General features: G+C 50.0%; 1 protein-coding gene across 3 annotated transcripts in view; it reads left to right on the forward strand.

Annotated features, from left to right (window-relative positions):
• Positions 1 to 7,922: 7,922 nt before the first annotated feature.
• MKX (mohawk homeobox) overlaps positions 7,923 to 17,307 on the forward strand; it is a 50,748-nt gene continuing 41,363 nt past the window's right edge. For 2 of the 3 annotated variants that reach the window (XM_036378674.1, XM_036378676.2), the window contains exons 1-2: positions 8,231 to 8,516; positions 10,544 to 10,703. In XM_036378674.1, coding sequence (XP_036234567.1) covers positions 8,335 to 8,516; positions 10,544 to 10,703 — 342 coding nt within the window. In that variant the 5' untranslated portion in view covers positions 8,231 to 8,334. Of the gene's footprint in view, positions 8,039 to 8,230; positions 8,517 to 10,543; positions 10,704 to 17,307 lie in introns of those variants that run through there. The other variant, XM_036378673.1, reaches the window with a different exon arrangement.

Below are 17,307 nucleotides of genomic sequence, written 5' to 3' on the forward strand. Positions count from 1 at the left end.
TTGCCTCTCTTTGGGTATCCACATTTGAGGTTTGTAGAAGCTATCAAAGCCAAATTGCATCTTGAGTCTCTGGCTTTAGCCTCTGCTAAAATAGCATTTGTGTATTTTACAGCTATTTACAGAGGTTGAACCTCAGTTCTGCTAAAAAGGAGATAATACAGCTATCAGCACTGGTTAAACAGATTAATATGATTGGCCTGACTTTGTGATCTTCTTGAACAAACATATTTATTGTTACTGGACAACTTTCAGAAAACTTCTAAATCATTCGAGATTTATAAATTATCAATTATGTAAGAGCAATAGCAGCTAGGGGGATGTTTTTGTATGACTGCAAGCAATGAGAAAGGAGATTTTCAAACTCAGGCCAAAAACATTAATTGCACGCCATCTTTAGAAGAATCTTCCCGCAACCTTATTTTATCTTTAGATTTTCTCAGGCTTCTTTTGCAGGAGTCCCAAGCAGAGCCAGAGAGAGCAGGATCCTGTGTCCCGGGGGAGGCTCTCCCCAGGCAGCTCCGGGAGCCTGACTCCACACAGTCTTTGCAGAAACTGGCACTAACTCTGGGGCTTTCCTTCAGGACACAAAATCCCCTCGATCACATCCGTGTTGCCAAGGCAACGCACTCCAAGTCTCCCTGTCCTCTCCAGGACCTGATATCTACCAGAGGAGCTTCTAGACAGAAAATCACCGAAACCCTGACTCAACCACACGAGGTTTAACGCTGTGCAGGCAGCCAAGAGGCTGAGGATAATTCAGAGGTTTATGCAATAACTGGAGGACCATCAAACTGAAGCTTGTTATGACTACTCCCTGTTTAAAATCCTAAAAGTCAGCCTGAATCTTGCATCCTCTCTGTCTTGTGTCCGGAAAACGCCTCAGATTTGGGGTTGAAAGTGAATATGCTCCGGGCTGACGCGTTGGGAGCTGCTGCCCCGTGCAGAGCTCTGTCAGTACAAAGGAAAGAGGAAACGTTTCTACTGGTATTATTAACATGTCAGTAGCAGTGATAGATTCCAACTGAGATCAAGCCCTCTTGTATTAGCAGTGTGCCAAAAGCAGAGTAGGAAGCAGAGAAAGGGGAGGAAGCGTTATTATTCCTGTCTTACAGCTGCAGAAGAGAAGCATGGGGATTGTGAAATCCTCGAGGTCACACAAAACTGCATGCAGCTCAAGTGGGGAAGGGAGTCAGACCCTCACAGCTGCCCCCTCCATCCCCTCAGCCCACTCATTTCTCCCTGCCTTGCTGGGCTGGTTGACATTTTTGGATATTTGGAGATGCTCAAGAGTTGGGGCTGGCGGAGGAATTAAGTCCCTGGGGATGGGTCCAAGGCAGACACCACATCAATCACAGTGTCCTTGCACATTACTGCACTACCTTTACTCTCACATATGTGCACATCCTCTCTTCCTGCCCAAAAAAGACAAGTTTGAGCAATAATTCATCGTGGTTTGAACCATTGTGCAGATAATGTCAAGTTATGGATAGACCTCTATATCTGTTATACTGAAGAATATTGGTGGCAAAATTGCCTGACTTTATGCTCTCCAGTGGATCTAGATGAGAGAACAGGCATAAAAAGCAGGGAATTCAATAACACAGCATGGTGTGTTTATTTTTGCACAGGTGGCTGAAGAAAAATTAGATTTATGATTATTATTGTTATCAACTGTTCAGCATTTATACTTAACTTTTCAAAGCAGTGATTTTTGCAATGTGACCTGCAACGTTAATGTTAAATCCAAACAAATCCACATTAATTTTCCAAATGTAGGACAGACATCACCCATCTGAGATACTACATCAAATGGAACTGAGTCACTCCCAGGCCAGTACAGACACCAAAAATGTGATTTTGCTCTGAGAATATTAAGTACAGACTTTAAAACTCAGTTAAATGAATAAAATGTATAAAGCATAGCAAAATTACTAATTTTTATTCTATTGATACATTACACGTGTAATGGGTAATCTGCTTTGGGGACGTTTGAACTGCTGTTGTTTTTCTTTACAGAATAAAGGAGCTCATGTATGTATTTAAGGCTTGAGTCTCTGGCTTTGTATTCCTTGGTGTTAAAGCAAAAAGTTCTAGCTGAGGGGCAATGGTACAGACTGGAGCAACCCTCCCAGCTTGGCTCCACAGGGGGTACAGAACTGAAGAAACCAGGGAGGCCACAAGTGCTGTGAGTGGAGTCTCCAATGGGGCACACACAGACCCCACCTGGATCCTAAGCACAAAATGGAGAACAGCTCACACACATAAATGAAGCTAAATAACCAAGAGGCTTGATCTCGAGACAACAACTCTGTCCCAGGCCAAACTTTAGAGCTTCTCCTGCTGACCACATTTCTTCCCAATTAACCCTGCATTTCACACCATTTCCATTCCCAGGGAAACATCCTGGCCCCTCTCTGGAGCCCTTTTGCCCTCGTGGCTGGTCACAGAGCTATGAGCTATGGGCTGCTGGGAAAACACATCTCCTGCAAACACCATGGCCCACCTCCTCCTCCTCCTCCCTGTGCCCACTGCACACAGCAGCTGATGCACAGCAGAGGCCTTATGGAAGGAGTTTTGTTTTACATGGCCCAAGGGGATGGAAACCTAAAAAATGCAATAAAAATGGAGGTGGTGCAGAGAAGTGAGAAAAAATAAAGACCTTGAGCACAAGCTGGGAGATTGTTTTTCTGACTCTTTGGGGATGTGTTCAGATGGAAGTAGAAATAACTGAGATCATTGTTTGGAGACATTTTTTTGGTTTTGTTTATTAATTCTTAAGACAAAGCACATATGTAGAACAGAACTGTGTCTTCCACCCTTCCAGATAAAGCAACAGCTACGTGTTGGGGCTTCCAGGTCTGTGGTTTTTCTGGGGCTTCTTGCTGCCACTAGCCCCAGTTTGAGGGTGTGATCAGGGAGGCCACCCATAGGACCCCATGCTTCCTAAAAGAAACAGGGCCCAGCTGCAGCTTCAGAAGAGGCACATGTCCCCTCCCTATGTTTGCAAGACCAGCTCCCTGACTTGAGAGTGGTCTCAGCCCCACCACACCTGGCATCCATGACTAAAGCCATGCTCAGCTTTGTGGGTAACCTCCTCCTGTAGCTGAAGCACCCTGGCCACTTCCCCTTGCAATGTTATATGTTGCAGCACAAGTCAACTCTACAAACCAGCCCATACCCTCAACCTACTCTTTTCCAACACAAATAGCATGCAAAACTTCCTGATTTGTGGAAGGCAAGAACTGGACCTTCACACAAGGTCATCTCCTGCATTTGTATAGGGCTTGTTTTTTGGCTTTCCCATCAGGTGATGTCTGGTCCACCTTTCTGCAGCATTCAGCAGCCTGCAGACAGCAGACCAGCTCTCTTGCTGGACATCCTTCCAAGGTGCACACAGGAAAGAAATACCTGACGTGCTGAATGCTACCCTGGAGCTACAGTCTATCATTTTATCTCAGTCCAATCATACTTTATTTGGAACTGAAACCAGGGTTTAATTAATGGTGACATCAGCCAGGTTTCAGAACACCTTCCTGACAACATTTTCAGTTCACTTTTGTGCTGCTGTTGCTCACAGAGGTCCCCACAGTCTTTGGCCCTGCATTTTGACAATATTACCTGCTGCAGCACCAGCACTAAAGATGCTTTAGGGATGGTCACAGATGACACTGATGTGTTTCCTTCCTGCATACATCATTCCAACACCTTCTTACCAGTCCATCCAAACCAAACGTCCATAAAGAAAAGAAATAAGCACACATATTGTCTTTCAAGTCCTCCTTCAGTCTTGCTGAGAAATCTTCTAAAGCTCATTTCTCCATAGGTCTTTGCATGCAAAAATCAGGTGTAACTTCAGAACCTATCTTTGCTTTCTAGTGGCCCAACTCCAAAGATGGAGCCCTGAGACCTTCCCTGCTCTAAGACAGTAAGGCTACTGTAAGAACTGGTCCAGCAGAGTCTTCAGAAGAGGCAGTTCTTCCTTTCTTAGGATTCTACTTAACAAAACTCATCATTACAAGACTTAATTTCATCCCTACGTTATCTTATTCCAGTGATCTGGGAGCTACCAGACTGAGCACAAAGAGCCAGTTCTAAAGCTACCCTGCCATCTCTGGCTCCTTGCAGAAGCAGATCAAACTCTATTAGCCAACATGGTTTAGCACAGTCATCCTTGTCTACATGTGCCTCAGGACTTTGGTCAGCAGTGATTCACCTGCTGTGAGAGATGGCAACAGCTCTCTGCAGCTGCTTTACCTGCCAGTGTGGCTATTCTGTAGTTTGGATAACACCCCATTTGCCATAATCTCAAACAATTTCTCACCTCCACAACTTCAGGCCTTTCAACATACATGGCCATAGTTATTTAGCCACCCTACCTGCCATAGCACAGAGAGTGCCAGGAACATGAGGAAACTCTTGAATTTCAAACATATATGTTTACTGTGAAGGAATCTGCAGCTGGAGGGAGGAGCTGTGAGAATGCAACACCAATGAAATGTTTGCTGATAGCATATAAAAAGTAACCAGAACAACAGACAAAAGCAGCATTTTGCTTGAAGTGGACAACAGAAACAAGAACTGTATTTAGGAGCATAGATGGAACTCTACTGAACTGGTTTGGGGTTTTCCCCCCTCATGGCTGGAGAAGGGGGAAGCAGACAGATCAGCACTCACAGCCAGCCCCAGTGGTGCCATCTGTGGCATGGCTGCCCACCCCAGGCAGCAGGGCTGGGCTGCAGCCTCGCCACAGGCTGGAGCAGCCCTGGCACTGAGGAGCTCCATCACTTGCAGCCTCAGGAGCAAATTCTCCTCTTGGCTTGACAGCACAGTTGATTTTTTCCTGGCTCCTCCAGTGGGACACATTAAGACCCAAAGCACCGCTTTTAGGCTCTTTCTGCACGATATCCCTTGGAAGTGTGCCTTGCTGCCCCTCTTTGGCATGCCAGCCTGGCCTACCAGCTGTCTGGAGCTGGCACACAAGCATGGGCCAATAGAGGAGTGTTGCAAAGAGTGGCAGGGAGATTTTTGCAGCTCCAGCCTGGCAGGTGCCTGAAGCCCTGCTGTGCCCCGGGCTCCTGTCCCACTGTGGGATGCAGGGGAGCCACAGAGCTCCCATCAGCCGGTGCTGCATCCTCAAGGGAGCCGGCTGCAGGCTGCGGTACGCGGCCAGCAACTGTTGACTTCTTTTTCCGTGCATGGAAGGGTAAGAAACCTTAATTAAAAACATGAAGCCCACAGTTTGTATCACATTCACGATGTTAAACAAGCTCTGGAAATAGAAACACTGTTTTCATTTAAGCTTTCCAACTGTGATCTATGTAATAAAATATGGAGGGGGCGGGCGTGTGTGAGATTTACATGTGATGATTTGGAGATCTCACTGCTTTAGAGGCTTGTGAGGCGCCGCAGTGCCAACTGCTCCTGCCACTGCCTCACCACGTTTGGTAATGCCTGCCCCACACACGCTTTTGTTTTGTTCCAGAACTGCTTTCCAAATGGTGATTTCTTCCCTCAGCTCTTGCTGCTGTGATTTATTCTGGGTGTGGGTGTGGGATCTGCCAGGCCCTCAGTGACCTGCTGCCCTGGCTGCCCGTGCCCTGCCCAGCTCTGGACAGGCAGGCAGGTGAGCAGTGCACATTTCCACCACTCCTGGAGACCACACATGTCCTTGAGGACAGCCACATACTCTGCAAGTATCCTCCAAGCCCATATCCAGGCAGCACGAACATCAGTGGACACAGGGCAGGAATATTTCTGCCTTCCCAGATCCTCCTGAGTCACCCCACAGGGAATGAGCATGCATTCCACCACGGTGGACAGGCAGGGGGAAGGCTCTTCCAAGGGCACGTGCTCACTACCTGCCAGTGCATGGATTGCCCCTTCTCCAGAGCCTGCCTCAGCCTGCAGGGCCCATAGAAACATGCCATGCCCCATCTGCACCTCCCCTCAGGCTCTGGGAGCCAGAACCTGCACCTGACCTAGCAGAGAGGATCACCCCTGCTGTGCTAGAGGGGTTTGCAGAGGAGAGTGGGATGACAACAGAGCAAACAATTGTCTGAGACTGTGAACGACTGAGATCACCTTCCCATGGGAGCTTGATTTTGGTCAAACCTGTCACTTTCTAAGACTCTTTTTGCTGTGACATAATTATAGCAATGCTTCCCATGTCATAAACAGTTCATCTAAGCATTGCAATGATCAGAGCTGCATGTTTTGCATGAAGCTCCTAATCAGCATGTTAGCTCAGTCTAACAGAAGGCATTTGCCCCACACTGCTCCCCTGTGCCTGCTTCTCCTCCAATGGTTCCTGAATGCTCTGGCCAAGTCATGTCCTGAGGCGCAGCATTCCCAGGGCTTTGCCCAAAATCTGTGGAAGTGCAAGATGCACAGCCTGCACAGGAGCACTCGTGTGGTTGTTTACATTTTTAGACCTTCTGTTTTCTCAGCAGGGCACTGGCAGCAAGTTGTTCCTGTCTTTTCCTCCCCTTTTGGGGACAGTAAGTTTTCTCATTGGACATTGGGGCGTCTTCAATGCATTGCCCTGCCCCAACCTCTTCCTTGCTTCCCATCAGCAAATGGAGAAATTACAATCGGGTCGGTGAATCCCGACGCCAAGCTGCCCCTCTTCCAGGAACCCTTTCCCCAATGCGTGTGGGTGTGTGACGTCACCGAGGGCGGCCGTGACGTCACGCACCGGTGACGGCGGGGTGCGGGGACGGGGGTGAGCCCCAGCAAGGACCCCACAGCGGCTGAGCCCCGCGGCCGGGGGTCCTCTGAGCGCCGCATGTTGCCCCCTCCGTCCCCACCGCTGCAGCGCCGAGCCAGCGGAGATCCGCGCTCCCTCCGCGGTGGCCTCTGCAGCCCAGGAAAACGGGAGGGAGCGGCCGGGCTGATGGTAGCGGGCGGGGATACGAGGGGTAGCGGTATGCAGGCTCAGGTACTTTGGGGCCACGCTTGCGGGGACAAGGACAGGGACAGAGAGGTGCCATGGAGAGCGGGAGCCGCGGTCGGTGCCCGCACGGGGGATCCGCGCCGCGCACGTCCCGCCGGGCCCGCAGGCGCAGACGGCTGCTCCCGTTCACCCGCGGCGGTCAAATACCGTCTGAATTACATCCTTGTAAATATTGACTGTGGCCATCTTCTTCGCTCCTGCGCGCAGAAAACCAAAGCGTTGAGCCCGGCGGGGCCGGGCTGCTGCTCCGCAGGGCTGCGGGGGTGCGGGGGTGCGGAGCGGCGGGGCCGGGGAACAGGGGCACACCCGAGGGAGCGGGCCGGGGGCGACCGTAGGCATCGCCGGTAGCTGAGCATCGTGTCTCTGCCGGAGCGCGCCCGGGATGCTAAAGGCAACGGGCTGTCTCCCGGCTTGGGCTGCGGGCTAATTTACAGCCCTTGCTGTAGGAGGGACACACGACTCACAAGAGAAGACGGGGAAGCGTGGTGAGAGATGGTTCCTGGCATAGCATCATTAAACACCGGTGTTAATGGGTGGCACGGGTCTGTGGCTGCGCCTCGCGCCCCCGACGGGGGTCTCTGCTGCGGTCAGCGTGACACCAGCCGGTGTCCTCAGCCGCCCTCCCCGGGAGGCTCCCCCATCCAGACTGTGCACTGCCGTACCCTCAGATGCCCCTGGCCGGACTCCTCCCGCCCCTCCACGCAGCGCCCCTCGACGCCGCTCTGCCCGGGCGGAGTCGTGCCCTGGCTGGGGCTGCCGGGGTCCCCTGGCCAGCCGTGACTCCCCCGGCCATGGGGAGCGGCAGTCCCGACAGGGAGAGTGGCTGCGCGGCGGCCGTGCCTCCGGGCGTCGGCTCTGCGCATTTGGTGGTCGTTAAAAACAATTTGTTTCCCTCCCCGTTCGGGGAGGGGGAAGGGGAAAATCATTCCGGGGGAGGGGAAGGGAGGAAAAGGGAAGGGAAAAGGGGGGAAAAAAAGGAGTGAGAGAGAGAGAGCAAGCGAGACAGAAACACCAAAGCCGACAGAAAACCCGCGCTCCGAACTATTGCGACACAGAGCGAAGAGCGCGGCGGAGGCTGGCGGCGAGGTGCGAGTGGGAGCGGGCCGGGCCGTGGGAGCGGGCCGGGCCGAGGAAGCGGACCGGGGTTGGGAGGGGGGCCGTGAGAGCGGGCCGGGCCGTGGGAGGGGCGGGCTGCCTCCCCCCCCGTGGGTGGGCAGGCGGCGCCCGGTGCCTCCGCGCTGCCCCCCCGCCGGTCGCGCCGGGCGGGTCTCGGCGGTTCGGCGCGGCTGCCCGGTGACCGCTGCCGCCTCCCCGCAGCGCACAGCGAGCCCCCGCACCTCCGAGCCGGCGGCCAGCACGACGGCGGCCCCCAGCCCCCCACCATGAACACCATCGTCTTCAGCAAGCTCAGCGGCCAGGTGCTTTTCGAGGAGGACGCCAAGGAGCGGGAGCGGAGCGGCCGGTCCTACGTGGGGGTGGTGGAGGGCCCGCACCACGCCGAGGTGCTGCTCCCCGACAGCCCGTCCATCAAGGAGAGCCTCAGCCTGCGCAACCGGCGGACGGGGTATGCCGTGCGCTCGTCTCCGCGCCGCGCACCGGCTTCGGGGGCGGCCCTGCGCTCCCGGCCGCCGCGTCGCCGATTTGGGGTTGCGAGATGGGTTTCTAACTGGGTCTTTGCCCGCGGCCCCGGGTTCGTATTTTCTGGGATTCTCATTCCACAGCTACGGTGGGAAATTCCGGCAATAGGTGATGCAGGGGCGTCCGGCTGGGCTGGAATATACCAGACAGAGCGCTCCTGTCCTGCTGTGCTTGACCTTCCCCTCTGCCTCCGAACAGAAACAAACCGGGAACACCGGAGCCCCACCGGCTTGTTCGGGCGCTTCATCTGATTAAAGTCTCCAAAACGGAGGCGCCAGGAGGGACGTGTGAGACCTGGGGGCCGGGGCGGCGGCGCGGCCGATCCCGTCCGGCAGTGCCGTGGTGGCAGCGGGGCTGGGGCGGCGGGCACGGCGCGGCCCCGGCACTTGTTCCGCCGTTCCGCGGGCTCGCAGCGCGCCGAGCGAACGGGCGGGAAGGAGCTGCGCTGTCCGTGCGTTCCCAGGGATGGCATTTAGATCGGACTAGCGGGATGCCAGTCGGGGGCTCGATAATGTGATACTAGGATCGGGTTTGCAAAAAACGGCAGCTGAGGCTAAGCCGCCCGAAGCCGGTTTTGGGGTGGTTTTTTTGGTTTTTTTTTTTTTTTTGGTTTGTTGGTTTTTTGGGGGTCAGGGTTTTTTTTTTTTATTGATGCTGGAACAGGTGAAATAGAAGGTGATGAGGGGCCGTGCGAGCTCTGGCGTGTTGACAGCCGTAGCTCGGAGGGTTGAACTGGCGTGCGCTGACCAGACATTTCGGGTCAGCGTTACAAAGTAAAGATCGAGGAGCGCAGTCAGGCGGCTGCGAAACCGCGGAGTCCGGGGGAGTTGCTTGTGCTGACCAATTTCCACCGTAGCGATTGCATCAGCTCGCAGCTTTACCGGCGCTGCTGGCCCACAGGACGCAGGTGTGTGTTGTGTCACCGGGATGTTGTTGCGGCCGATCCCGGGGCAGCCGCGGGACCCGGCGAGGCGGCGGCGCGGCCCAGCCCGGCCCCGGGGCGCCCCCTGCCGCCGGCAGCGGCACCCAGCGCCGCCCGGAGCCCCCTCCGCCCCGCAGCGCTGCCGCCGGCCCCAGCCCGCCTCCGGGCTTTTCTCAGCATTCCTCCGATGTTGTTCACTCACTTTTTATTGCAGGCTTTTATTTACAGAGGGACTCCTTTTTTTTTTTTTTTTTTTTAATCGGAACCCGGGTTTCGTTCCCTCGGCATACGCTGTTACTCGGCAGGCGCGGGGCTTTGCGGGCTGCCTCGCGTCGCTGCCGGCGGCATTGGGAGCGGAATGCCGGCTCCTCCAGGAGCACCGCTCGCCGCCGGTTCCGAGGGGGGAAATGATCCAGGAGCTGCTCGGTGCCGCGGGTAACTTTTGAGCATCAGCAGGAAATAAACCCGGGCGGGGGAATCAGGCTGGGCTGGCCCCGGGGTAACGCGCACCGCAGCTGCGGGATGCGCTGCCGGCCGTGCGAGATGCGGCCTGGCCGCGCTGGAAAGCCCCTCTCTAGACAGACCGGCCACAGTCCGGTCGGGTGCCGAGCACCGAAAACATCGGGACACTCGCTCCGACGGAGCCCTGGCCCCGCTGAAATCCCGGCGGGGCCCGCAGCATCACCGCGGCCATTCACCAGCTCCTAGTCCGCTCGCCCAGACCCTGCACGGGGAGTTCGGGGAGCTGCTGGCATCACCTTCTCTTGAGTGGTCGTCGAGCCACGGTTGCGGCTGTGGAAGTCCTCGAGCACCCCGCGAGGACTGGGCTCGGCTTCTCCGGGCAGGGCGCAGCCCGGGGCTGGACACATCCCGAGCTGGGTGCCCCCTCGGACGGGGCGCATCTACCGCGCCCGCGCTGGGGAGCCCGGGGCAGGCGGGACAGCGGGCAGGGGCCGGGCACGGGCAGAGGGCAGAGGGCAGAGGGCAGGTGTCCCGCCGCTCCGCTCCTCAGCGCCCCTTCTCCGCGGCAGGGCGCGGCAGAGCGGCGGGAAGGTGCGGCACAAGCGGCAGGCGCTGCAGGACATGGCGCGGCCGCTCAAGCAGTGGCTCTACAAGCACCGCGACAACCCATACCCCACCAAGACGGAGAAGATTCTGCTGGCCCTCGGCTCCCAGATGACCCTGGTGCAGGTAAGGAAGGGAACCACTTACCCCGACCTCTAAAAGCCGCTCCGAGGCGTTTCATGGACGGGAGGGATGGGGACAGCATCTGCCAAAGCTCCTCTGAGAGCTGAGCAAAGGACAGTGCTGGGTACTGGGGAGCATCGGTGCAGCCAGCAAGACCAGGGGTCCTGTGCACATCCTTCTTCCACTCTCCCCTGGGCTCCCCACCCCAGCAGGACTGTCTCTCTCAAATAAGAATTGCCACATCTTAGCTATCGTGGCTGGAGAAATGCTAAAGGCAATCAGCAAAAAGTGTGCGCTTGCACTTCTAGGAATAGATGCCCTCATCCTTTCATCTCATTCATAAATATGATGAAAATATTTTTGCTTAGTCTTTAAAAATTCTCAAGTAAAAAATATCAGTCATGGGAGAGTTCAGCACAGAATAGAAATTGTTTAGGAAATTTCAGGGAGCTACTCTTCCCTTTTGAAAAGGGGGTAGGATGGAAACTGTTATATTGTTCTGATAATAATTGTCATCACCTGTTGCACAGACACCAGTGTTACCATACACACTGTGTGCACTGGCTCAGCACACACAGTCTTGCAGGAATAATCATTGTAATATAGTTAGACATGGGGAGTAATTGTTTTGCTCTCAGGTGATTCTCCCCTGAAGTGCCTGGCAGTTTTGCTGTAAGAGGCATAAATTTTGCTGCAAATGTTTATAAATCTCACTTCTTTGTTCTCTTTGCCATCTGGTACTCTACTGATATATGTGGTTAAATGCTATCAGTTGCCAAGCGATGCTATCTCAGGTCTGGATGCTGCAAAGATTTATGCATTGTGAATAATCTAATTTCCTTACTGCAAGCTACTGCTAGGTGTGTAAAATGAAACCCATGTGTTTGCAGGATTGGGTCCTCATCACTCTGCCTAACACATTATGTGTCACTTTGCAAAGAGCACAAAGAGATCAAAGTAACCTAAAGTATTAGAAAAAAACAAGTGGTAATTCAGCTTTATTATTTTGAGTGCCCCCTCAAAAAAACCTGTACTATGAACTTCAGTTCTAGTAATGGCAAAATGGGAAATTTTTACACTTCAGTACCTCACTATGAAACTATTGCACTAGGAAAAACACTATAGCTTTGACAAAAATAATATTAATGTCTCAGAAAATGCCAGTTATAACTGGAAGATACAGTTAAAACAACTTGTCTTGCTTTTAAAAAATATACATGAAAGGTTTAAACTATGATTACATAAACACTATCCCTTCAATGGCACAATTCAATAGGAGTATTTTATTGGACTATGGCTCTTAGAATACCCCTGTATTTTTACATGAGATTTAAAACATATATCCAGAATATGTGTTGGGACACTTTCACATTAATGACATCTTGAGGAGTTCTGCTGTTCTTTTAAAAATGCCTCGGAGTGAACAGCGAAGGGAGAAGAACTGGTGGGGTTTTGCAGGATTTCTCTCTGGCAGCTTTGATAAATCCTGATGGGAACAAGAAGTGTTAGCCTTTATAAAGGCATCAAGTGAGCCATGGCCGCTTCTCCATAGAGTTTTATGATCTACATAAAGTGTAGAATAAAATTAAAAAGAATCAGGGAGGGCTGCTTTTAGCTCTGTTGGACCCCTATGACTAGTGGATTTATGCTGAAGCTGAATTTGACCAATTTTGTTCTATGAACTGTAATATTTGAAAGAACTGTGCAAACAGGCTTATCTATCTTCATTTACAGAAGCACAACATCAAAGAGAAATCCCAGGTGTTTTTTTCATCTTTTTTGTGCAATGCTCTTTTAATCCAGGAATTCGATAGCATCTGTATGAGATGTAAATACATATGTCTGGCACTAGCAGTAATTCCTGAGCCACAAAGAGCTAAACAACACACACCCTACACCCTACTTTTTGGATGCTCAAAAAGAACAAGATTGTAATTCAGTACAAAATTTTTGTTCTCTAAGAGTGAGAGAGAGCATGGCAGGGTGTGGTCCCAGTCACACTGGGTACATCTGAAATAGCTTTCCTGAAGGCTGTGCTCTTTCAGATGAGCAGTGTAACCAAGAGCAGGCTTGGGACTGGGCTGTGGGTCTGTTGGAAAGCTTTGCATCTGTCCCAGGAGGGGCACTTTGCAAAAGCGTCAACCAGGGTTGTCTATAAATTGTTTTTCTAATCTAGTAATATTGTTGGCCATCATTGGAGAACCAGGAATCAGTGTAGGATGTTTCCTCTGGGTTAAACACCTTCCCATTTGCTGACCTGTCTCATATTTCCTACACTTTTTACATTTCTCAGTGTTGTCCCGTGGTGTTTGCTCCCACAGTTTTCCCCTCCTGTGGAGGCTGTTGTCTGCTGACAGCTGCTGCCTCTCCCCAGCATCCCTCATGTGCTGACACCTTGTCGTCACAAGCCATAGGAAAGGCAAAAGATACTGTTGGATGTCCCTTTGATTTTCTGAGTTTCTGACAAAATCCCACTAAGAAAATGAATGGTTGGGGTGTTTTTTTGTTTTTCACCTGACTGACGACCTTGGAAAAGGTCTTCTGAGGCTGCCTGGAAGATGATGGTGGTCACAGTAATTTTGATCATCCAGATGTAATAGTCTCCTCCCTGTGCTTTGATCATACTCTCTTCCCTGTGCTTTTCTTTCATCTAATGAATCTTATTCCAGTATGTATCATCTATCCAAAGGAGCATTTTTTTAGAACCATGGCATAGATAAAACCAATTCTTCTGTGAGACAAAGAGGTGAACATCAATCCCTGTTTTTTAACTTTTGTTATTAGGACAAACTAATGACATGCTAATGACTAATAACTTTTGTATCTGCATGTCAAATCTTCCACAGCTTTATTTTCATTAGTTTTTCTATCACTCAGTTGGCTGATTTTAAATTAATTTGTTCTACTTTACTAATACTTTGGCCTACCCCACTGTTCTTGGGTGCAGTGGGACAGCGAGGAGACTGTTGCAGATGCATGTCCGACTGCAGTGCTGAAGAAATGTCAGACTCTTTCAAGGAGGTAGGATTTTGCAGGGATCATAAATCATCTTGTTTCTTAAGTAGTAGTAGCAAAACCTGGGGCAAATTCTGGGCTGACTTACTCCTGTGCAGGCCAACAAGGTCTTTGGGAGTCCTCAAGGCAAATGTTATTGCAGATTTCAGTCCAGCAGTCCAAAGTTTTCTACTTCCACAACTGCCAAAGCAGGAAACCAAAAAAGCAATATAGTTTGAAAAGGCATTTTATATTTTACTCCAATTAGATTCCAATTCAGAATCCAATAACTTGTCCTATTAATATGCTACATTTTCATTTGTATTATTACCATAGTGTTTGATTTATTTTATTTTAAATTTTGGTTTAGATGTTCTTGTGAAATAAAAAAGAAAAATGGCAGTATATTCCTTCCAGGAAGAAATATGAATGTGTGTATTGTTGGAAAGAAGGTTTTTCAATACAAAGATTTGTATATCAGTCATGTGCTGCTATGGATTTAATAATGTTCAGATTTATAAAGGCGTATCTGGATTACTGGAGGAGGTGAATCACTTGATGTCTGTTCTCTTTCTGAAAGTTTGGCTGCTGTTAAGCACTGAAGCAGAACAAATTACAATAAAATTGAAGATGTGTCTTCAGAAGTAAAGCCAGAGGGTCAATATTTCATGATGCTGATATAAGTACCTGATGCTCTTAGAGAACAACTGAACTGCTGTAAAAAAATGAATGCTGGAAAGCACATCTATTATCGTTCCCCTTGGGTTTTGTCTTTTTACTTCTCAAAGAACTACAGGATTGTTACTTTACAAGAATAGTGAGTTTCATCATGTGTTTTTTCAAGATACTTCTTGGGAGGTTTATGTGACAAAGACTTTCCCACTGGCTTTTATCTAAATAATTTTTTTGTTGTTTTTTTTGAAATTATTTTTGGAGATCACAGTAACACAGTTTGGAACCATGGGAAAAGTTGGATGGTTTTGGCAGCTTTGGTAATTTCTTTTTGCAATGGTTTAGGTAAGCGTATTGCAAACTGGCACTCTTTGTGAGTGGGACCTACAGCAGTGGACACGCAGGTTTTTAAAGACCACATGGATAGACAATGTAACATTTGGGGCTGGTTGAAATGAGTGGTAAAACTGCTGTCTTGGAAGAAGGGAGGTGGAGGTCAGGGTGAGCGTGCTGACTGGTCCAGCCTGTAGCTGTGCAGCCTGTTCCAGTCCACACCCCTGGAGGGTGTCCAAGACTGAAGAGTGACAGAGGTGTTGACTCTCATGATGTCTTAGAAATCAGGATTTTCCAGAAACATGCACCAGTGTCCAAAAGTTGGAAAGCAGCTAGAGATTACCACATCATAGATTAAGCCTAAAAATCTCTTAAATGGATTTGACTAACTTTCCTTTCTTCCAAGGCTTTAATGGACCTTGTTGTAATTACATTTGGGATAAGAGTTCCTAGAGTGAGTTTGCTGCTTCTTGCTTTTGTTAAAGGTTTCTCTTCTAAAAGCTGACTTGAGGTTCTTTCAGAATGATAGAGTCATTTAGTTTGGAAAAGACCTTTATAATCATTGAGTCCAACCATTAACCCAGCACTGGCAAGTCCACTGCTAAACCATGTCCCTGAGCACCCTGTCTACATTTCTTTTAAATACCTCCAGGGACAGTGACTCAACCATGGTAACTTTCACTGGGCAGCCTGTTCCAATGCCTGGCAATCCTTTCTGTAAAGAATTTTTTCCTGATACCCAATCTAAACCTCCCCTGATTCAATTCATTTCCTCTTGTCCTATCACTTGTCACTTGGGAGAACAGACTGACCCCCCACCTACAACCTCCTTTCAGGTAGTTGAAAAGAGCAATAAGATCTTCCCTGAGCCTCCTTTTCTCTAGGTTAAACCCCCCCAGATCCCTCAGCTGTTCCTCATCAGACTTGTGCTCCAGACCTTTCCCCAACTCTATTGTCCTTCCCTGGATTCTACCCATCATCCCAGTGTCCTTCCTGAATCGAGGGGCCCAGAACTAGACCCAGCACTCAAGTTGCAGCCTCACCAGTGCTAAGCACAAGGGTAAGCACTGCCCTGGTCCTGCTGGCCACATGTTATGGTCCAGTTCTTAAAATTGTTAGAAATGCCTCTGCCTGAATTAAGATGCAAACCAGATCATATGCCAAAGGATTGCAATCTCTGACACCACACTATTGCTGATCCAGGCCAGGATGCCATTGGCTTTCTTGGCCACCTGGACACTCACTGGCTGTCGTTCAGCTGATGACAACCAGCACCCTCAGATCCTTTTCCAGCAAGCATCTTGCCATCCAATTCCCCCAGCCTGTGGCACTGCAGTGGTTGTTGTGACCCGGGGCAGGCACTTGGCCTTGTTCAACCTTATGCCTCTGGCCTTGGCCCATGGATCCAGCCTGTCCAGATCCCTTGTGGAGCTTTCCTGCTCTCCAGCAGACCCACACTCCCACCCAGTTTGGTATCTCTGAAAACTTAGTGAGGGTGCCCTCCATCCCCTCATCCAGATTAATGATAAAGCTATTAAACATACCTGGCTCCCAGTACCAAGCCCTGGGGAACACCACTGGTGACCAGTGAACAGGGGGATGTAGCTTCATTCACCAACATTCTTTTTTACCCTGCAAAGAGCACACTCATCCAAGCCATGGACAGCCAGTTTCTCCAGGAGATGCTGTGGGAAATGTTGTCAAATGTTTTATTGGTGTCCAGGTAGACACATCCACAGCCTTTCCCTTGTCTACTAAGCGGTCACCCTGTCATAGATGAAGATCAGGTTGGTCAAGCACAACCTGCCTTTCACAAAGCTGTGCTGGCTGGGCCTGATCCCCTGATTGTCTTGTATGTGGTGTGTGATGGCACTTAAAATCATCTGCTCCATAAAGAGCAGGAGGACAAGGTGCAATATATTTATGTCATTATGAAATAATGATCAAATACTACTATTCCCTTCTCTCATAGCAGAAGACTTAAAATGTGACTCATCTTTTCATATTGATATGCAGAAAGCAAAGCAGTGGCATGGGAAGAATGAGCCCAAAATAAACCAAGAGTACCATGCAGAAATCACTCTTGCTAAATTTAATTGCTTTTATGTATGAATCACACTAATACTACCCTATCTTTTCTGTAAATGGCACTTCACTGATGAAAAATTTCAATATGTAATAGAATGAAGCATAATGAAATCTTTATTGTGAGAGGTTGGAAAGCTGTCAGTTTGGTATAATGCTACAGTAACTGCAATCCTGTTGATTGGGATGCTGGATTGATCCATCTCTACTGTTAAATACTTGATTTCAGAATTACACTGTCATGCAGCAGGTGACTGCTGCTTCACCTGAGCAGTCTGGTGTGACTTTGCTAACAACATTAGAAAAGTGCATGGATTCCAGCCCACCCTATCTCATTTACTGTAAAAATTACTGTGTAAATACGAAGATTACAAGCAAGTAGCCTCAGAAGAGAATTAGAATTACTTTGCCAGCTACAGTTTTGGTTTTCTAACCTGTCATAGTAAACTACATGGCTTGTAAAGTTACATGTTTGCCATCTGAGCACTGATCCAGTGCTAACTGTATTTTCAGTGGAACCCTG

The sequence above is a fragment of the Molothrus ater genome, chromosome 1, assembly GCF_012460135.2.
Source record: "Molothrus ater isolate BHLD 08-10-18 breed brown headed cowbird chromosome 1, BPBGC_Mater_1.1, whole genome shotgun sequence".
NCBI classification, from domain to species: Eukaryota; Metazoa; Chordata; class Aves; order Passeriformes; family Icteridae; genus Molothrus; species Molothrus ater.